General features: G+C 50.9%; 1 protein-coding gene across 1 annotated transcript in view; it reads left to right on the plus strand.

Annotated features, from left to right (window-relative positions):
- The window catches only part of LOC137324286 (adenylate cyclase type 8-like), a 149,315-nt gene that overhangs the window by 119,858 nt on the left and 6,843 nt on the right, over window positions 1-22,614 (plus strand). Inside the window, exons 13-16 of the mRNA XM_067988427.1 lie at window positions 4,418-4,499; window positions 10,047-10,205; window positions 17,235-17,381; window positions 19,768-19,860. Coding sequence (XP_067844528.1) covers window positions 4,418-4,499; window positions 10,047-10,205; window positions 17,235-17,381; window positions 19,768-19,860 — 481 coding nt within the window. The remainder of the gene's footprint in view (window positions 1-4,417; window positions 4,500-10,046; window positions 10,206-17,234; window positions 17,382-19,767; window positions 19,861-22,614) is intronic.

Consider the following 22,614-nt stretch of genomic DNA (forward strand, 5'->3'; position numbering starts at 1 on the left):
GGTTCCCATCCCCCTGCCACATTAGTTTAAACCCTCCCCAACAGCACGAGCAAACACTCCCCCTCGGACATTGGTTCCAGTCCTGCCCAGATGCAGACCGTCCAATTTGTACTGGTCCCACCTCCCCCAGAACCAGTTCCAATGGCACAGGAATTTGAATCCCTCCCTCTTGCACCATCTCTCAAGCCACGTATTCATCCTAGCTATCCTGTCATTCCTACTCTGACTAGCCCGTGGCACTGGTAGCAATCCTGAGATTACTACCTTTGAGGTCCTACTCTTTAGTTTAACTCCTAACTCCCTAAATTCAGCTTGTAGGACCTCATCCTGTTTTTTACCTATATCGTTGGTACCTATATGCACCACGACAACTGGCTGTTCACCCTCCCCCTCCAGAATGTCCTGCAGCCGCTCCGAGACATCCTTGACCTTTGCACCAGGGAGGCAACATACCATCCTGGAGTCTCGGTTGCGTCCGCAGAAATGCCTGTCTATTCCCCTTACAATCGAGTCCCCTATCACTATAGCTCTGCCACTCTTTTTCCTGCCCTCCTGTGCAGCAAAGCCAGCCACGGTGCCATGAACCTGGCCGCTGTCACCTTCCCCTGGTGAGCCATGTCCCCCAACAGTATCCAAAACGGTATACCTGTTTTGGAGGGAGATGACCGCAGGGGACCCCTGCACTGCCTTCCTACTCTTCCTCTGTCTGTTGGTCACCCATTCACTATCTCCCTCAGTAATTTTTATCTGCGGTTTGACCAACTCACTGAACGTGCTATCCACGACTTTCTCAGCATCGCGGATGCTCCAAAGTGAGTCCATCCGCAGCTCCAGAGCCGTCAAGCGGTCAAACAGTAGCTGCAGCTGGACACACTTCCCGCAGGTGAAGGAATCAGGGATACAGGAAGGAGCCCTGAATTCCCACATCCCACAAGAGGAACATGACACGGGTCTGGGATCTCCTGCCATGACTTAACCCTTAAGTTAGCTTAACAACAACTACAATGTCAAGAGAAAAAAAAAGGAAAGAAAAACTACTTACCACTCCCTTTAAGGAGTTTCCTCCTTTAAATTGTTCTTAATTTAGAGAATGTTAACTACACTCGGGACCTTGATTCACTAAAAAATAAACGCTACTTCCAATAAGACCTGCAGACCTTCCCTTTCTTTTTACTTTAGTTACTGTAGATAAGTGGAAATACTCACCTGAACCTACTCATCAATCAGGTGCCTCCCCTGTGTTGCGTCCCGATCTGATTCCTGACGTCACTTCGAACTCGGTCGCAGCTCCCTCTGAAATCCCACCTTTTATCAGACGCTCCCTCCGCTCCGCAGCTAATCACCTACCTGCTGTCCTGTGACGTCACTCCTTGTTTTTTCTCAGATTGCCTTTAGTCTCCGAGTCCCGCGCTCTCTCCTGGGTCCGTTCCCGCCTGTAGCTCCGCTCCGAGTCTCCTCCCGGGCCAGGGAAACACTCTCCTCCCGGGCCTGGGAAACACTCTCCTCCTGGGCCTGGGAAACACTCTCCTCCTGGGCCAGGAAAACACTCTCCTCCTGGGCCTGGGAAACACTCTCCTCCTGGGCCTGGGAAACACTCTCCTCCTGGGCCTGGGAAACACTCTCCTCCTGGGCCAGGGAAACACTCTCCTCCCGGGCCTGGGAAACACTCTCCTCCTGGGCCTGGGAAACACTCTCCTCCCGGGCCTGGGAAACACTCTCCTCCCGGGCCTGGGAAACACTCTCCTCCCGGGCCTGGGAAACACTCTCCTCCTGGGCCTGGGAAACACTCTCCTCCTGGGCCAGGAAAACACTCTCCTCCTGGGCCTGGGAAACACTCTTCTCCTGGGCCTGGGAAACACTCTCCTCCTGGGCCTGGGAAACACTCTCCTCCTGGGCCAGGGAAACACTCTCCTCCCGGGCCTGGGAAACACTCTCCTCCTGGGCCTGGGAAACACTCTCCTCCCGGGCCTGGGAAACACTCTCCTCCCGGGCCTGGGAAACACTCTCCTCCCGGGCCAGGGAAACACTCTCCTCCCGGGCCTGGGAAACACTCTCCTCCTGGGCCTGGGAAACACTCTCCTCCTGGGCCTGGGAAACACTCTCCTCCCGGGCCAGGGAAACACTCTCCTCCTGGGCCTGGGAAACACTCTCCTCCCGGGCCAGGGAAACACTCTCCTCCTGGGCCTGGGAAACACTCTCCTCCCGGGCCTGGGAAACACTCTCCTCCCGGGCCTGGGAAACACTCTCCTCCTGGGCCTGGGAAACACTCTCCTCCTGGGCCAGGGAAACACTCTCCTCCTGGGCCTGGGAAACACTCTCCTCCTGGGCCTGGGAAACACTCTCCTCCTGGGCCTGGGAAACACTCTCCTCCTGGGCCAGGGAAACACTCTCCTCCCGGGCCTGGGAAACACTCTCCTCCTGGGCCTGGGAAACACTCTCCTCCTGGGCCAGGGAAACACTCTCCTCCTGGGCCTGGGAAACACTCTCCTCCTGGGCCTGGGAAACACTCTCCTCCTGGGCCTGGGAAACACTCTCCTCCTGGGCCAGGAAAACACTCTCCTCCTGGGCCTGGGAAACACTCTCCTCCTGGGCCTGGGAAACACTCTCCTCCTGGGCCTGGGAAACACTCTCCTCCTGGGCCAGGAAAACACTCTCCTCCCGGGCCTGGGAAACACTCTCCTCCCGGGCCAGGGAAACACTCTCCTCCTGGGCCTGGGAAACACTCTCCTCCCGGGCCAGGGAAACACTCTCCTCCTGGGCCTGGGAAACACTCTCCTCCTGGGCCTGGGAAACACTCTCCTCCTGGGCCTGGGAAACACTCTCCTCCTGGGCCTGGGAAACACTCTCCTCCTGGGCCTGGGAAACACTCTCTTCCTGGGCCTGGGAAACACTCTCCTCCTGGGCCTGGGAAACACTCTCCTCCTGGGCCTGGGAAACACTCTCCTCCCGGGCCTGGGAAACACTCTCCTCCTGGGCCTGGGAAACACTCTCCTCCTGGGCCTGGGAAACACTCTCCTCCTGGGCCTGGGAAACACTCTCCTCCTGGGCCTGGGAAACACTCTCCTCCTGGGCCTGGGAAACACTCTCCTCCTGGGCCTGGGAAACACTCTCCTCCTGGGCCTGGGAAACACTCTCCTCCTGGGCCTGGGAAACACTCTCCTCCTGGGCCTGGGAAACACTCTCCTCCTGGGCCTGGGAAACACTCTCCTCCTGGGCCTGGGAAACACTCTCCTCCTGGGCCAGGAAAACACTCTCCTCCTGGGCCAGGAAAACACTCTCCTCCTGGGCCTGGGAAACACTCTCCTCCTGGGCCTGGGAAACACTCTCCTCCTGGGCCTGGGAAACACTCTCCTCCTGGGCCTGGGAAACACTCTCCTCCTGGGCCTGGGAAACACTCTCCTCCTGGGCCAGGGAAACACTCTCCTCCCGGGCCTGGGAAACACTCTCCTCCTGGGCCTGGGAAACACTCTCCTCCTGGGCCTGGGAAACACTCTCCTCCTGGGCCTGGGAAACACTCTCCTCCTGGGCCTGGGAAACACTCTCCTCCTGGGCCTGGGAAACACTCTCCTCCTGGGCCTGGGAAACACTCTCCTCCTGGGCCTGGGAAACACTCTCCTCCCGGGCCAGGGAAACACTCTCCTCCTGGGCCAGGGAAACACTCTCCTCCTGGGCCTGGGAAACACTCTCCTCCCGGGCCTGGGAAACACTCTCCTCCTGGGCCTGGGAAACACTCTCCTCCCGGGCCTGGGAAACACTCTCCTCCTGGGCCTGGGAAACACTCTCCTCCCGGGCCTGGGAAACACTCTCCTCCCGGGCCAGGGAAACACTCTCCTCCTGGGCCTGGGAAACACTCTCCTCCTGGGCCTGGGAAACACTCTCCTCCCGGGCCTGGGAAACACTCTCCTCCTGGGCCTGGGAAACACTCTCCTCCTGGGCCTGGGAAACACTCTCCTCCTGGGCCTGGGAAACACTCTCCTCCTGGGCCTGGGAAACACTCTCCTCCTGGGCCTGGGAAACACTCTCCTCCTGGGCCTGGGAAACACTCTCCTCCTGGGCCTGGGAAACACTCTCCTCCTGGGCCTGGGAAACACTCTCCTCCTGGGCCTGGGAAACACTCTCCTCCCGGGCCTGGGAAACACTCTCCTCCTGGGCCTGGGAAACACTCTCCTCCCGGGCCTGGGAAACACTCTCCTCCTGGGCCTGGGAAACACTCTCCTCCCGGGCCTGGGAAACACTCTCCTCCTGGGCCTGGGAAACACTCTCCTCCCGGGCCTGGGAAACACTCTCCTCCCGGGCCTGGGAAACACTCTCCTCCCGGGCCTGGGAAACACTCTCCTCCCGGGCCTGGGAAACACGTGAGAAATTGTAACATTTTTGCAGATGTGTTTAATTAATGTTTTTGTCTCTCTGCACCCAGAACCCTCTACAAGTGGCAGAGGGGAATCACCTTTATGCTGATGTTCATGTTTGTCGTGGCAGTCTTTTACCAAGGACGACAGGTACCGCTGCTAAACTGGAGGCTGTTCTCTGCATTTGCTACATGTGTGGAGGAAGGGTGGTGTGTGTGGGTCTGTGTGTCTACCTCTGTTTCTCTCTGTATTACCGTTTCTTTCTCTGCCTGTCCATTTGCGTCTCTCTCTCTATTTCTCCGCACGAGTCTCCCTATTTACCCTACTACCCAAAGTAGATAAGTTACCTGGTCTGGATGGGATGCATCCAAGGTTACTGAGGGGAGTAAGGGTGGAAATTGCGGAGGTACTGGCCATAATCTTCCAAACATCCTTAGGTACGGGGGTGGTGCCAGAGGACTGGAGAATTGCAAATGTTACACCCTTGTTCAAAAAATGGTTTAAGGATAAACCCAGCAACTACAGGCCAGTCAGTTTAACCTCAGTGGTGAGAAAACTTTCAGAAAAGATAATCTGGGACAGAATTAACAGTGTGAATTAATTAAGGAAAGCCAGCACGGGTTTGTTAAAGGCAAATCGTGTTTAACTAACTGATAGAGTTTTTTGATGAGGTAACAGAGAGGATAGATGAGGGCAATGCGGTTGATGTGGTGTATATGGACTTTCAAAAGGCGTTTGATAAAGTGCTGCATAATAGGCTTATCATCAAGATTGCGGCCCATGGAATAAAGGGGGCAATAGCAACATGGATACAGAATTGGCTAAGTGACAGGAAGCAGAGAGTAGTGGTGAACAGTTGTTTTTCGGACTGGAGGGAGGTGTACAGTGGTGTTCCCCAGGGGTCGGTGCTGGGACCACTGCTTTTCTTGATATATATTAATGACTTAGACTTGGGTGTACAGGGCACAATTTCAAAATTTGCAGATGACACAAAACTTGGAAGTGTAGTGAACAGTGAGGAGGATAGTGATAGACTTCAAGAGGATATGGACAGGCTGGTGGAATGGGCGGACACATGGCAGATGCAATTTAACGCAGAAAAATGCGAAGTGATGCACGTCGGTAGGAAGAATGAGGAGAGGCAATATAAACTAGAGTCATAGAGTCATAGAGTTATACAGCACGGATAGAGGCCCTTCGGCCCATCGTGTCCGCACCGGCCATCAAGCCCAGTCTAATCTAATCCCATATTCCAGCATTTGGTCCGTAGCCTTGTATGCTATGGCATTTCAAGTGCTCATCCAAATGCTTCTTGAATGTTGTGAGGGTTCCTGCCTCCACAACCCTCTCAGGCGGTGAGTTCCAGACTCCAACCACCCTCTGGGTGAAAAAGTTCTTTCTCAAATCCCCTCTAATCCTCCCACCTTTTACCTTGAATCTATGCCCCCTTGTTATAGAACCCTCAACGAAGGGAAAAAGCTCCTTAGTATCCATCCTATCTGTGCCCCTCATAATTTTGTACACCTCAATCATGTCCCCCCTCAGCCTCCTCTGCTCCAAGGAAAACAAACCCAATCTTCCCAGTCTCTCTTCATAACTGAAGCGCTCCAGCCCTGGTAACATCCTGGTGAATCTCCTCTGCACCCTCTCCAAAGCGATCACATCCTTCCTGTAGTGCGGCGACCAGAACTGCACACAGTACTCCAGCTGTGGCCTAACCAGTGTTTTATACAGCTCCATCATAACCTCCTTGCTCTTATATTCTATGCCTCGGCTAATAAAGGCAAGTATCCCATATGCCTTCTTTACCACCTTATCTACCTGTTCCGCCGCCTTCAGGGATCTGTGAACTTGCACACCAAGATCCCTCTGACCCTCTGTCTTGCCTAGGGTCTTCCCATTCATTGTGTATTCCCTTGCCTTGTTAGTCCCTCCAAAGTGCATCACCTCGCACTTTTCCGGGTTAAATTCCATTTGCCACTGTTCCGCCCATCTGACCAACCCATCTATATCGTCCTGCAGACTGAGGCTATCCTCCTCGCTATTTACCACCCTACCAATTTTTGTATCATCAGCGAACTTACTGATCATACCTTTTACATTCATATCCAAGTCATTAATGTAGACCACAAACAGCAAGGGCCCCAGCACAGATCCCTGTGGTACCCCACTGGCCACAGGCTTCCAGTCACAAAAACAACCTTCGACCATCACCCTCTGCCTTCTGCCACTAAGCCAGTTTTGTATCCAAAGTGCCAAGGCACCCTGGATTCCATGGGCTCGTACCTTCTTGACCAGTCTCCTGTGGGGGACTTTATCGAAGGCCTTACTGAAATCCATGTATACCACATCCACTGCGTTACCCTCATCCACACGCCTAGTCACCCCCTCAAAAAATTCAATCAAATTAGTCAGACATGCTCTTCCCTTGACAAAGCCATGTTGACTATCCCTGATTAATCCTTGCTTCTCCAAGTGGAGACTAATTTTGTCCTTCAGAATTTTTTCCAATAATTTTCCTACCACTGATGTTAGGCTCACTGGCCTGTCGTTCCCCGGTTTTTCCCTACTCCCCTTCTTGAATAATGGTACTACATTAGCGGTTCTCCAGTCCTCTGGCACATCCCCTGTGGCCAGAGAGGTTCTGAATATATGTGTCAGAGCCCCCGCAATCTCCTCCTTTGCCTCACAAATTGAAGGACACAATTCTAAAAGGGGTACAGGAACAGAGAGATCTGGGGGATTATGTGCACGATTCGTTGAAGGTGGCAGGGCAGATTGAGAAAGTGGTTAAAAAAAAACCATACGGGATCCTGGGCTTTATAAATAGAGGCATAGAGTACAAAAGTATGGAAGTCATGATGAACCTTTATAAAACACTGGTTCGACCCCAACTGGAGTATTGTGTCCAGTTCTGGGCACCGCACTTCAGGAAAGATGCAAAGGCCTTAGAGAGGGTGCAGAAGAGATTTACTAGAATGATTCCAGGGATGAGGGACTTTAGTTATGTGGATAGACTGGAGAAGCTGGGGTTGTTCTCCTTGGAACAGAGAAGGTTGCGAGGAGATTTGATCGAGTTGTTCAAAATCATGAAGGGTCCAGACAGAGTAGATAGAGAGAAACTGTTCCCATTGGCGGAAGGGTCAAGAACCAGAGGACGTAGATTTGAGGTGATTGGCAAAAGAACCAAAGATGACATGAGGAAAAACTTTTTTACACAGCAAGTGGTTAGGATCTGGAATGCACTGCCCGAGGGGATGGTGGAGGCAGATTCAATCACGGCCTTCAAAAGGGAACTGGATAAGTACTTGAAAGGAAAAAATTTGCAGGGCTACGGGGATAGGGCGGGGCGAGTGGGACTAGCTGGATTGCTCTTGCATAGAGTCGGCACGGATTCGATGGGCCGAATGGCCTCCTTCCGTGCTGTAACTTTTCTATGATTTGTCTCTGTCTCTTTGTGCCTTGTCTATGGGGAGGGGGTGGTTTAACCCTCTGTGCCCAAGCTGGGAGGGGGGAGTTTTAACCCTCTGTGTCTGAGTGGGGAGGGGGATTTTTAACCCTCCGTGTCCAGGGGTGGTGGGGGCGGGGTGGAGGGGAGCGGTTTAACCCTCAGTGTATGGGTGGGGAGGGGGATTTTTAACCCTCTGTCCGGGTGGGGAGGGGGATTTTTAACCCTCTGTGTTCGGGTGGGGAGGGGGATTTTTAACCCTCAGTGTATGGGTGGGGAGGGGGATTTTTAACCCTCAGTGTATGGGTGGGGAGGGGGATTTTTAACCCTCTGTCCGGGTGGGGAGGGGGATTTTTAACCCTCTGTGTCCGGGTGGGGAGGGGGATTTTTAACCCTCTGTGTCCGGGTGGGGAGGGGATTTTTAACCTTCTGTGTCCAGGTGGGGAGGGGGATTTTTAACCCTCTGTCTGGGTGGGGAGGGGGATTTTTAACCCTCTGTCTGGGTGGGGAGGGGGATTTTTAACCCTCTGTCCGGGTGGGGAGGGGGATTTTTAACCCTCTGTGTTCGGGTGGGGAGGGGATTTTTAACCCTCTGTGTTCGGGTGGGGAGGGGGATTTTTAACCCTCTGTGTTCGGGTGGGGAGGGGATTTTTAACCCTCTGTGTTCGGGTGGGGAGGGGGATTTTTAACCCTCTGTGTTCGGGTGGGGAGGGGGATTTTTAACCCTCTGTGTTCGGGTGGGGAGGGGGATTTTATGCCCTCTGTGTTCGGGTGGGGAGGGGGATTTTTAACCCTCTGTGTTCGGGTGGGGAGGGGGATTTTTAACCCTCTGTGTTCGGGTGGGGAGGGGGATTTTATGCCCTCTGTGTTCGGGTGGGGAGGGGGATTTTTAACCCTCTGTGTTCGGGTGGGGAGGGGGATTTTATGCCCTCTGTTCAGGTGGGGAGGGGTTTAATCACCCACCTCATTCTCACTCTCATATTTTTGGCGGTTGATTACATGCTCACCTAAATCAGGTGGAAGCCTCATCCATGCACGAAATGTGGGTCCAATCACATCAGTTGGACCCTGATGGCCTTTTAACGTGGTGTGATGAGATGTCCTGCTTGGTGAAAGCTTCCCTCAGACTGAGGGTCAATGTTAAAGTTTCCTTAGAGGGGCCAGGACGAGGGAGACTAGGCCCAAACCCCCCTTCGCCATTTACCTTCCAGCTAGTGGGCAGTCTCCAGGCTGTGCAATTTTAACCGGCCGGCCACAGGCCAACTGCTTCTTTCCACTCTTTTCAAGTAGCAGCTGGCCGGTGGGATGTAATTGAGGCCCAGGTCTTGGGCCTGCTCCAACACCTCTATACCAATCCTGGGGGTGGACTAGTCTTGGGCCTGATACAGTGAGGGATTGGCTGGACCCTCCGAGAAATTCTGCCCGTTTGCTTTCCAGCAATTCTGCTGAAGGGGATTATTTCTCGAGGGTGAGATTGGATAATTCTCACTGACGGTGACTGCTGCCTCACTGGGTATAGGCAGCTGATCCACTGAGACCACAAAGTCCCAGCTTCATATTCAATCCCCTGCTTAGTGCTGAGTTAGCTGCTCAGCCCGAGTGCTCCCATGGGTTACATTGGAACAGGAGGAGGCCATTCAGCCCCTCCAGCCTATTCCGCCATTCAATTAGATCATGGCTGATCTGCACCTCAACTCCATTTACCTGCTTTTGCTCCATAGAAGGTCGGGGAGCAAAATTAGTCCGCTCAGATTGCAGTGACCTCTCCGGGACACAGTGTTTGTGGGCGTCCCAAGAGCAGGAATCGGGGCTGCGATTTCTCATCATTTAAGGCCTGGCGACACTCCCTGTCTAGGCTGATTGACGAGGACATGGCCAGACCCCGGTGGATGGGGGAATGTCCGTCCCGGGGAGGGTGAGAGAATGTCTGTACTGGGGGGAGGGGGGAAGGAGGGGAATGACTGTCCCTGGGGGGTGGGGGAAATGTCCGTCCCCGGGGGGCAGGGTGGGGAATGTCTGTACTGGGGTGGGGGAGAGAGAGGAGGGGAATGTCCCTCCCTGGGGGTGGGGAATGTCTGCCCAGGGGGGGAATGTCTGTCCCAGGGGGTGGGGGGGATGGGGGGGATGTCCATCCTGGTGGGGGGAGGATTTCCTGTCCCCGGGGGGAGTGCAGTATCAGGAACGGATGCCCCCGATGCCGGCAGCATTCAGTCTGACCAACTCTCCTTCTCTTCCTCTGTGCCTGACAGATCGAGGCGACTGCCCGACTCGACTTCCTGTGGAGGCTGCTGGCCAGACAGGAAATGGAGGAGATGAAGGATCTGCGGAAGCACAATGAGAGTCTGCTGCACAACATACTGCCCAGTCACGTCGCACAGCACTTTCTAGACAAAGACCCGAACAATGAGGTACAGCACGGGTTAGATACAGAGTAAAGCTCCCTCTACACTGTCCCATCAAACACTCCCAGGGCAGGTACAGGGTTAGATACAGAGTAAAGCTCCCTCTACACTGTCCCATCAAACACTCCCAGGGCAGGTACAGCACGGGTTAGATACAGAGTAAAGCTCCCTCTACACTGTCCCATCAAACACTCCCAGGGCAGGTACAGCACGGGTTAGATACAGAGTAAAGCTCCCTCTACACTGTCCCATCAAACACTCCCAGGGCAGGTACAGGGTTAGATACAGAGTAAAGCTCCCTCCACACTGTCCCATCAAACACTCCCAGGTCAGGGACAGCACGGGTTAGATACAGAGTAAAGCTCCCTCTACACTGTCCCATCAAACACTCCCAGGGCAGGTACAGCACGGGTTAGATACAGAGTAAAGCTCCATTTTATTGAATCTTCCAGCACAGAGAAGGTTATGGAGAGATTTAATAGAAGTTCAAAATCATGATCGAGTAAATAAGGAGAAACTGTTTCCACTGGCAGAGGGTCGGTAACCAGAGGACACAGATTCTGTGCATTTTTTCCTTTTCAAGTATTTATCCAATTCTCATTTGAAAGTTATTATTGAATCTGTTTCCACCGCCCTTTCAGGCAGCGCATTCCAGATCAGAACAACTCACTGCATTAAAAAAAAATTTTCATCTCCCTTCTGGTTCTTTTGCCAATTATCTTAAATCTGTGCCCGCTGGTTACCGACCCTCCTGCCAGTGGAAACCTATTATCTCCTTATTTACTCTATCAAAACCCCTCATGATTTTGAACACCTCTATTAAATCTCCCCATAACCTTCTCTGCTCTAAGGAAAATAACCCCAGCTCCTCGAGCCGCTCACCTCTGGGACCATTCGAATAAATCGGCCTCCTCCTGATATCCCCACCATCACAGAAGCCAGTTTTCAGCCAATTCGATTCACTTCACGTGATATCAAGAAACGGCTGAGTGCACTGGATACAGCAAAGGCCATGGGCTCCGACAACATCCCGGCTGTAGTGCTGAAGACTTGTGCTCCAGAACTAGCTGCGCCTCTAGCCAAGCTGTTCCAGTACAGCTACAACACTGGCATCTACCCGACAATGTGGAAAATTGCCCAGGTATGTCCTGTCCACAAAAAAGCAGGACAAATCCAATCCGACTAATTACCGCCCCATCAGTCTACTCTCAATCATCAGCAAAGTGATGGAAGGTGTCGTCGACAGTGCTATCAAGCGGCACTTATTCACCAATAACCTGCTCACCGATGCTCAGCTTGGGTTCCGCCAGGACCACTCGGCTCCAGACCTCATTACAGCCTTGGTCCAAACATGGACAAAAGAGCTGAATTCCAGAGGTGAGGTGAGAGTGACTGCCCTTGACAACAAGGCAGCATTTGACCGAGTGTGGCACCAAGGAGCCCGAGTAAAATTGAAGTCAACAGGAATCAGAGGGAAAACTCTCCAGTGGCTGGAGTCATACCTAGCACAAAGGAAGATGGTAGTGGTTGTTGGAGGCCAATCATCTCAGCTCCAAGGCGTCACTGCAGGAGTTCCTCAGGGCAGTGTCCTAGGCCCAACCATCTTCAGCTGCTTCATCAATGACCTTCCCTCCATCATAAGGTCAGAAATGGGGATATTCGCTGATGATTGCACAGTGTTCAGTTTCATTTGCAACCCCTCAGATAATGAAGCAGTCCGTGCCCGCATGCAGCAAGACCTGGACAACATCCAGGCTTGGACTGATTAGTGGCAAGTAACATTCGTGCCAGACAAGTGCCAGGCAATGACCATCTCCAACAAGTGAGAGTCTAACCACCTCCCCTTGACATTCAGCGGCATTACCATCACCGAATCCCCCACTGTCAACATCCTGGGAGTCACCATTGACCAGAAACTTAACTGGATCAGCCACATAAATACTGTGGCTACAAGAGCAGGTCAGAGGCTGGGTATTCTGCGGCGAGTGACTCACCTCCTGACTCCCCAAAGCCTTTCCAGCATCAACAAGGCACAAGTCAGGAGTGTGATGGAATACTCTCCACTTGCCTGGATGAGTGCAGCTCCAACAACACTCAAGAAGCTCGACACCATCCAAGATAAAGCAGCCCGTTTGATTGGCACCCCATCCACCACCCTAAACATTCACTCCCTTCACCACTGGCGCACTGTGGCTGCAGTGTGTACCATCCACAGGATGCACTGCAGCAACTCGCCAAGGCTTCTTCGACAGCACCTCCCAAACCCACGACCTCTACCACCTAGAAGGACATGGGAGCAGGCACATGGGAACAACACCACCTGCACGTTCCCCTCCAAGTCACACACCATCCCGACTTGGAAATATATCGTCGTTCCTTCATCGTCGCTGGGTCAAAATCCTGGAACTCCCTTCCTAACAGCACTGTGGGAGAACCTTCACCACACGGACTGCAGCAGTTCAAGAAGGCGACTCATCACCACCTTCTCAAGGGCAATTAGGGATGGGCAATAAATGCTGGCCTTGCCAGGGATGCCCACATCCCATGAATGAATAAAAAAAAATTTTTTTAAATCTCCTGTACACCCTCTTGAAGGCCATATCCTTCCTAAAGTGTTGTGCCCAGAATTGGCCACAATACTCCAACTGGGGCCTAACCAGTGATTATAAAGGTTCGGCATAACGTCCTTCCTTTTGTATTTTATGCCTCTATTTATATAGCCAAAGAACCCATTTGTTGTTTTTAACAGCCTTACCAACTCGCCTGCCACCTTTAAAACATTTATGTGTGTGCATACCCAGGTCTCTGTTCCTGCACCCCCTTTAAAATTGTACCATTTAGTTTATATTGCCTCTCCTCATTCTTCTTACCAAAATGCATCACTTCACACTTCTCTACATTAAATTCCATCTGCCATGTGTCTGCCCATTTCACCAGTCTGTCTCTGTCCTCCTGAAGTCTGTTACTATCCTCCTCACTGTTTACTACATTTCCGAGCTTTGTGTCATTTGAAAACTTTGAAATTATATCCTCTACACCCAAGGCCAGGCCATTAATATATATCAAAAAGAGCAGTGGTCCTAATACTGACCCCTGGGGAACGCCACTGTAAACTTCCCTCCAGTCTGAAAAACAACCGTTCACCACTACTCTCTGCTTTCTGTCCCTTAGCCAATTTTGTATCCATGCTGCCACTGTCCCTTTAATCCCATGGGCTTTAATTTTGCTAACAAGTCTATTATGTGGATTTTGCAATCCTCGAGTCCTCTGGCACCCCCCCCCCCCCTCATATCTAAGGAGTATTAGAAGATTGTGGCCAGAGCCTCCGCAATTTCCACCCTTACTTCCCTCAGTAACCGAGGATGCCTCCCATCTGGACCGGGTGACTTTTCTACTTTGAATACTGCCAATCTTTTAAGTGCCTCCTCTTTATCTATCTTTATCCTTTCCAATTTCTCTACTCCCTCCTCCTTTACTGTGATATTGGCAGCATTCTCTATTTTAGTGAAGACAGATACAAAGTATTCAGTCAGTCCCTCAGCCATGACCTCTACCTCCACAAGAAGATCTGCTTTTTGGTCCCTAATCGGCCCCACCTTACCTTTCTCTACCCTTTTACTCTTTATATGTTTATAAAAGACTTATAAATGACCCCTGTCTCTCTAGTTTCTCCCTCCATGTCCCTCTCGAAGCTAATTTCGTCCATGAGACTCACCGGCTACTGTCTTGGCTCCATTTCCATTAAACTCCTGACCACCTAATGACCCTTCGACCCCCTGCGAGCTGATATTGTAAGTGCTTCCCTCTCCTCCTTTTCTGAAACAGCTGTCATTACCCCTCTCCACAAAACATCCACCTTTAACCCTTCTGTCCTTGCAAATTACCATCCCCATCTCCAACCTCCCTCTTCTCTCCTAAGTTCTTGAGTGTGTTGTCACCACCCAGATCCAAGTACATCTCTCTTACGACTCTCTGTTTGAATCCCTCTAATCAAGTCTCTGCCTCTCCCACAGTACCAACATGGCCTGAACCAAAGTCGTGAATGACATTTCCCGTGCCTGTAACCCTTATCCCTCTTCATCCTCTTCCACCTTTCTACAGCCTTTGACAAAGTTCATCACACCATACTTTTGTAAGGTCTCTCCTCCATCGTCCAGCTCAATGCGAATGCCCTTACTCGGACCAACTCTTACCCATTGGAAAGTAGTGTTCCCAGTAGTTGAGGATCTAGAACAAGGGGCCAGAGAAACAAGATTAAATGTAAGAGATTTAGAACAGAGGGCAGGAGAAACTTCTTCACAGAGAGTTGTGAGGCCGTGGGATTCACTCCCAGGGTCAGTGGTTGAGGCAGATACTGTCAACGTTCAGGATTAGACTGGATAGGGGGATGAAGGAAAAGAGGTTGAAGGTGAGTAAATGTAATTAGAACGATTTGCTCATGTGGCAGGTAAAGGGCAACACAAACTGTTTGGGCCGAATGGCCTGTTTCCAAATTGTAACTTCTATGTATCATCGCCAAACCATCTCGAGCAATGGCTTCTTCTCCCACCTCTTCACTGTCACCTTAGAAATTCCCCAAAGATCTATCCTTGGCCCCCCTCTTCCTCACCGACATGTTGCGCCTGTGACATCATTCCCAGACATGGGTGAGCTTCCACCTCTCGCCACAATGACACCCAGCTCCAGCTCTCCAGTACCTCTCGCTACGATGACACCCAGCTCCAGCTCTCCAGTACCTCTCGCTACGATGACACCCAGCTCCAGCTCTCCAGTACCTCTCGCTACGATGACACCCAGCTCCAGCTCTCCAGTACCTCTCGCTACGATGACACCCAGCTCCAGCTCTCCAGTACCTCTTGCCATGATGACACCCAGCTCCAGCTCTCCAGTACCTCTCACCACGATGACACCCAGCTCCACCTCTCCAGTACCTCTCGCTACGATGACACCCAGCTCCACCTCTCCAGTACCTCTCGCTACGATGACACCCAGCTCCACCTCTCCAGTACCTCTCACCACGATGACACCCAGCTCCAGCTCTCCAGTACCTCTCGCCACGATGACACCCGGCTCCAGCTCTCCAGTACCTCTCGCTACGATGACACCCAGCTCCAGCTCTCCAGTACCTCTCACCACGATGACACCCAGCTCCAGCTCTCCAGTACCTCTCGCTACGATGACACCCAGCTCCAGCTCTCCAGTACCTCTCACCACGATGACACCCAGCTCCACCTCTCCAGTACCTCTCGCTACGATGACACCCAGCTCCAGCTCTCCAGTACCTCTCGCTACAATGACACCCAGCTCCAGCTCTCCAGTACCTCTCGCCACGATGACACCCAGCTCCAGCTCTCCAGTACCTCTCACCACGATGACACCCAGCTCCACCTCTCCAGTACCTCTCGCTACAATGACACCCAGCTCCAGCTCTCCAGTACCTCTCGCCATGATGACACCCAGCTCCAGCTCTCCAGTACCTCTCGCCACGATGACACCCAGCTCCAGCTCTCCAGTACCTCTCACCACGATGACACCCAGCTCCACCTCTCCAGTACCTCTCGCTACAATGACACCCAGCTCCAGCTCTCCAGTACCTCTCGACATGATGACACCCAGCTCCAGCTCTCCAGTACCTCTCGCTACAATGACACCCAGCTCCAGCTCTCCAGTACCTCTCGCCATGATGACACCCAGCTCCAGCTCTCCAGTACCTCTCACCACGATGACACCCAGCTCCAGCTCTCCAGTACCTCTCGCTACGATGACACCCAGCTCCAGCTCTCCAGTACCTCTCGCTACGATGACACCCAGCTCCAGCTCTCCAGTACCTCTCGCTACGATGACACCCAGCTCCAGCTCTCCAGTACCTCTCACCACAATTCCACTGTCTGTCCGACATCCGGTTCTGGATGAGCTGCAATTTCCTCCAGCTAAACATTGGGAAGACCAAAGCAATCAATGCCAGCCACTGACTCCATCTTCTTGCCTTTGCTGCACTCACCCTCCCTTTGCCCCACCATTCAGCTGGATAAACCCGATGCTCTGGTATTCCCTCTCTAACCCACACTGCCTGTCCACCTCCCTCTCTCCTTTAAGTCCCTCCTTTATAGAATCATAGAATCATAGAAGTTACAACATGGAAACAGGCCCTTCGGCCCAACATGTCCATGTCGCCCAGTTTATACCACTAAGCTCGTCCCAATTGCCTGCACTTGGCCCATATCCCTCTATACCCATCTTACCCATGTAACTGTCCAAATGCTTTTTAAAAGACAAAATTGTACCCGCCTCTACTACTGCCTCTGGCAGCTCGTTCCAGACACTCACCACCCTTTGAGTGAAAAAATTGCCCCTCTGGACCCTTTTGTATCTCTCCCCTCTCACCTTAAATCTATGCCCCCTCGTTATAGACTCCCCTACCTTTGGGAAAAGATTTTGACTATCGACCTTATCTATGCCCCTCATTATTTTATAGACTTCTATAAGATCACCCCTTAACCTCCTACTCTCCAGGGAAAAAAGTCCCAGTCTGTCTAACCTCTCCCTGTAAGTCAAACCATCAAGTCCCGGTAGCATCCTAGTAAATCTTTTCTGCACTCTTTCTAGTTTAATAATATCCTTTCTATAATAGGGTGACCAGAACTGTACACAGTACTCCAAGTGTGGCCTCACCAATGCCCTGTACAACTTCAACAAGACATCCCAACTCCTGCATTCAATGTTCTGACCAATGAAACCAAGCAACTGTGAACCCGCTGCGCGCCAACGCCGGCCCCGCTGCGCGTTAACGCCGGCCCCGCTGCGCGTTAACGCCGGCCCCGCTGCGCGTTAACGCCGGCCCCGCTGCGCGTCAACGCCGGCCCCGCTGCGCGCCAACGCCGGCCCCGCTGCGCGTTAACGCCGGCCCCGCTGCGCGTTAACGCCGGCCCCGCTGTGTTTTAATGAATGCAGGACTCCTCTGGTGATGTTGATGACTATTTTACCTGATAACAAATTTGACATGTGACCCTTCCTGCTCTTTCTGCTCTGTTTCAGGAGCTCTTTTGCGAGTCCCATGATCATGTTGGAGTGATATTTGCATCGATCCCAGATTTTGTTGATTTCTACTCGCAAGCTGAAGTCAAACAGCAGGGAATGGAGTGCCTGCAGCTGCTCAATGAGATCATTGCCGACTTTGATGAGGTCGGTATCCTAGCTAGCGTCCGATGTCATAGTGACTCTGGTGCTGCTCACCCATGGCAGGGCTGCAGCATTTACACAGATGTCTATACTGTACCTGGTCCTGTTCAATCTCACCACTCGGGGACGGTCTGGGTCTGTAGTGTTTACACAGTTTCTATAATAACCCCAGTAGCATTTACTGTCCCCTGTGGAATGCAGAGTCAGGAGTGTTTCCACACTGCATCACTCTCCTCACACTAACATTCTCAGTGCTTTAGGCATTTGAATTATTATGACTTATTGGTAATGGGTCAGTTGTCTCTGCAGCTTCCCCTCCTTCCCCTTGTCCATCAAGCTCAGGTCCCCCCTACCCTCGCCCTGAACTCCCATCTTCCTCTAGTTTCTCTCCTATCTCCCATCATGCCCTCTCTGAGCTCATCTTGACCATGAGACCCACCTCCTGCTCCCTCAATCTTATTCCCACCAAACTGCTGACCACCCAACTTCCCTTCTTGGTCCCCATGTTAGCTGATATTGTTAACGGTTCCTTCTCCTCAGGTACTGTCCCCCTCCCTTCAAATCTGCTGTCATCACCACCCCCCCCAAAAAAATTACCTTCGACCCCTCTGTCCTTACAAACTACTGACTCATCTCCAGCCTCCCTTTATTCTCAAGTCCTTGAACGTGTTGTCACCTCCCACATCCGTGCGCATCTCTCCCGCAATTCCATGTTTGAACCTCTCCAATTCGGTTTTCGCCCCTGCTATAGTACTGAAACACAGAAAATAGGAGCAGGAGTAGGCCATTCGGCCCTTCGAGCCTGCTCCGCCATTCAGTATGATCATGGCTGATCCTCTCTCTCAACACCATATACCCGCTCTCTCCCCATACCCCTTGATGCCTTTTGTATCTAGAAATCTATCCAGCTCCTTCTTAAATATATTCAGTGACTTGGCCTCCACAGCCTTCTGTGGTAGAGAATTCCACAAGTTCACCATCCTCTGAGTGAAGAAATTTCTCCTCATCTCAGTCCTAAATGTCCTACCCCATATCCTGAGACTGTGATCTCTGAGAAACGGCCCTTATTAAAGTCACAAATGAGATCCTATGTGACTGTGACGATGGTAAATTATCCCTTCTCATCCTTCTTGACCTGTCTGCAGCCTTTGACACGGTTGACCACACCATCCTCCTCCAACGCCTCTCCTCCGCTGTCAAGCTCAGTGGGACTGTGCTCACCTGGTTCCACTCTTACCTATTTTATTGTAGCCAGAGCATTTCCAGCAATGGCATCTCTTCCCTGCCCCACACTGTTACTTCCAGAATCCCTCAAAGATCGATCCTTGTCCGCCTTCTCTTCCTCACCTACATGCTAGCCCTTGGTGACAATATCCGAAGTCATGGGGTCAGATTCTACATGTACTGTGACAATACCCAGCTCTACCTCACCACCATCTCTCAACCCCTCTCCTGCCTCTGTATTGTCAGACAGCTTGTCTGACATTCAGTCTTGGCTGTGCTGCAGTTTCCTCCAGTTAAATATTGGAGATATTGACCTTGGAGATAAGACCGAAGGTATCGTCTTCAGCCCCCACCGCAAACTCCATTCCCTCGCCTCCAATTCCATCCCACCCCCTGGCCACTGTCTGAGGCTGAACCAGACCGTTTGCCACCTTGGTGTCCTATTTGAACCTGAGATGAGCTTCTGACCACATATCATCTCCATCACCAAGACCGCCTACTTCCACCTCCGTAACATCGCCCGTCTCCGCCCCTGCCTCAGCCCATCTGCTGCTGAAACCCTCATCCACGCCTTTGTAACCTCCAGACTCCACTATTCCAATGCTCTCCTGGCCGGCATCCCATCTTCCACCCTCCATAAACTTGAGATCATCCAAATCTCTGCTGCCCGTATCCTAACTCACACCAAGTCCTGTTCACCCATCATCCCTGTGCTCACTGACCTACATTGGCACCTCGATCCTTGTTTTCACATCCCTCCATGGCCTCGCCCCTCCCTATCTCTATAACCTCCTCCAGCCCTACAACCCTCCGAGATCTCTGCGTTCCCCTGCCTTTGACCTCCCGCGCATCGACCCTCCCTTGGCCCCACCATTGGCGGCCGTGCCTTCAGCTGTCGATGCCCCAGACTTTGAAATTCCCTCCCTAAAGCCCTCTGCCTCTTTATCATACTCACCTCCTTTAAAACCCTCCTTAAAACCCACCTCTTTGACCAAGCCTGTCCTAATATCTGCTTCTTTTGATTACGTCTCTGTGAAGATGCCTTGGGATGTTGCTTTATGTTAAAGGTGCTATTTAAATGCAAGTTATTGCTGTTATTTTTCAATGTGAGTATGATAGGGTTGGTCTGAATTCATCCTGTGTTTCTCATGGTTTCTTTATGTAGCTGCTGAATGATGAACGTTTTCAGAAAATTGAAAAGATCAAAACCATTGGGAGTACATACATGGCCGTATCCGGGCTGTCCCCGGTGCTGGAGGTATTTCCTGCTCACACACGTTAGATCTTTTGTAGCACACGCCTGGTCAATGCATGTTTGATGACACGTTTGATAAGACACTCCTTCTAACAAATGCATGCTTTGTAATCAATTTATGTCTTATTTTGAAACATTAAGAAGAATTTACGGGGCTATGGGGAAAGAGCAAGGGAGTGGGACAAATTGTATAGCTCTTTCAAAGAGCCGGCACAGGCACGATGGGTCGAATGGCCTCCTCCTGTGCTGTACCTACTATGTTATGATACTATGAATTGTTTCGTGAAATATTGGCCTGAAACTTGCTGAAAATCTGCACCAGGATAGGGGGACATCTACAGTGTTTGTCAGTATACCAGCCCCAGGAAATTACGCCATTATTTACACCACGCCATAATTTCCTGGGTCTCCGCTGTCACCCTTGCTGAGAACAACAAGCCATTCCTCACACCACTGCCACTTGAAGAATAATGGTGCTGGAGACCTGGCCGTGGCCTGATTTATGGACATGGGTGGTTTTATTTACCAGAGTTTGGGAGCCTGTGCGGAGATCGAAACAAGCCACACACAAATTCTTGTCTATTGACCCAAATTAGCATGCCATGAACATTATTGGGAAATGATCTAAGCAATCGGGATCGCTCCCTTAACCAATACAAAGTTGTCGACTTGGGAAGTAGCCTAATCCATTGTGAGATATATTCATATCTCCTGACTCCATGAATCCAAGCAAAATCCTGATAACAGGTGGTCACTTTTACACTGCCCTTAAAGAGACCGTAGCCATTGGTTACGTGACCCAACACACAGACTGGAGATACCTGAAATTAAAGACCATACAAGACAATAATTATTTTCATTAATCAGTTACTAGTCCAACTCTGAAAATAGAAACAATATTAGAAATATTATTCCAACAGTTGCCAGATCTCGGGACTGGCCTGGTGCAACCATTAGCGGCTGGATCAATACATTGATCTGTGGTGGTGGACATATTATTGGAATCAATTCTGAGGGACAGGATAAACCATCACTTAGAAAGGCACGGAGTAATCAAGGACAGTCAGCATGGATTTGTTAAGGGAAGGTCATGTCTGACTAACTTGATTGAATTTTTTGAGGAGGTAACAAGGAGGGTCGATGAGGGTAACACGTTTGATGTAGTCTACATAGATTTTGGCAAGGCTTTTGACAAGGTTCCACAAGGCAGACTGGTCAAAAAAGGACAAGCCCATGGGATCCAAGGGAAAGTGGCAAGTTGGATCCAAAATTGGCTCAGTGGCAGGAAGCAAAGGGTAATGGTCGACGGGTGTTTTTGTGACTGAAAGGCCGATTCCAGTGGGGTTCCACAGGGCTCAGTACTAAGTCCCTTGCTTTTTGTGGTATATATTAATGATTTGGACTTAAATGTAGGGGGCATGATTAAGAAGTTTGCAGATGATACAAAAATGGCCGTGTGGTTGATAGTGAGGAGGAAAGCTGTAGACTGCAGGACGATATCAATGGACTGGTCAGGTGGGCAAAAAAGTGGCAAATGGAATTCAATCTGGAGAAGTGTGAGGAAATGCATTTGGGGAGAGCAAACAAGGCAAGGGAATACACAATAAATGGGAGGATACTGAGAGGTGTAGAGGAAGTGAGGGACCTTGGAGTGCATGTCCACAGATCCCTGAAGGTAGCAGGACAGGTAGATAAGGTGGTTAAGATGGCATAGGGGATACTTTCCTTTATTAGCCGAGGCATAGAATATAAGAGCAGGGATGTTATGCTAGAACTGTATAAAACACTAGTTAGGCCACAGCTTGAGTACTGTGTACAGCTGGCATGGACATGATGGGAAAAGCAGACTAGCAACTGTCAGAAAGGTAGCGAATTTCTTGAGTGTGTCCGGGATAGTTTTCTACAGCAGTATGTCCTGGAGGCAACAAGGGGGCAAGCCATACTAGATTTAGTAATGAGTAATGAACCAGATTTAGTTAACGGCTTAACTGTGCGTGAACATCTATCCAATAGTGATCATAACATGATTGAGTTCAAGGTAGTGTTTGAAAGGGAAAAAAGTGAATCAGCTGCTAAGATTCTAGACTTGGGTAAGGCCGACTTCAATGGGATGAGACAGAGACTGTTCACAGTAAACTGGGCAAATCTGTTAATGGGTAAAACGACTGATGATCAGTGGGAAATGTTTAAAGAAACATTTAACGTGATACAGAATCGGTTTATACCCCTGAGGGGCAAGAACTCCACTTGCCAAAAAAAACAGCCATGGACAACTAAAGAGGTAAGGGACAGTATAAGACATAAGGAAAGGGCATACAAAAAGGCAAAAAATGGCACAGATCCTGACGAATGGGAAAGATACAAAGATCAACAAAGGGTCACAAAACAGATAGTAAGGGCTACAAAAAGAGAGTATGAAAAGAAACTTGCAAGGGATATCAAAACCAATACAAAGAACTTTTATAGTTACATTAGGAAAAAGAGGGTGGTCAGGAGCAGTGTTGGCCCCTTAAAAACTGAAAGTGGGGATATTGTCATTGACAATGGGGAAATGGCGGACATGTTGAACAATTACTTTGCGTCAGTATTTACAGTAGAAAAAGTGGATAGCATGCCGGAAATCCCAAGAAAACTAATATTGAATCGGGGACAGGGACTCGATAAAATTAACATAAGTAAAGCAACAGTAATGAAGAAAATAATAGCACTAAAGAGTGACAAGTCCCCAGGACCAGATGGTTTCCATCCCAGGGTTTT

This window comes from Heptranchias perlo, chromosome 8, assembly GCF_035084215.1.
Source record: "Heptranchias perlo isolate sHepPer1 chromosome 8, sHepPer1.hap1, whole genome shotgun sequence".
Lineage (NCBI taxonomy): Eukaryota > Metazoa > Chordata > Chondrichthyes > Hexanchiformes > Hexanchidae > Heptranchias > Heptranchias perlo.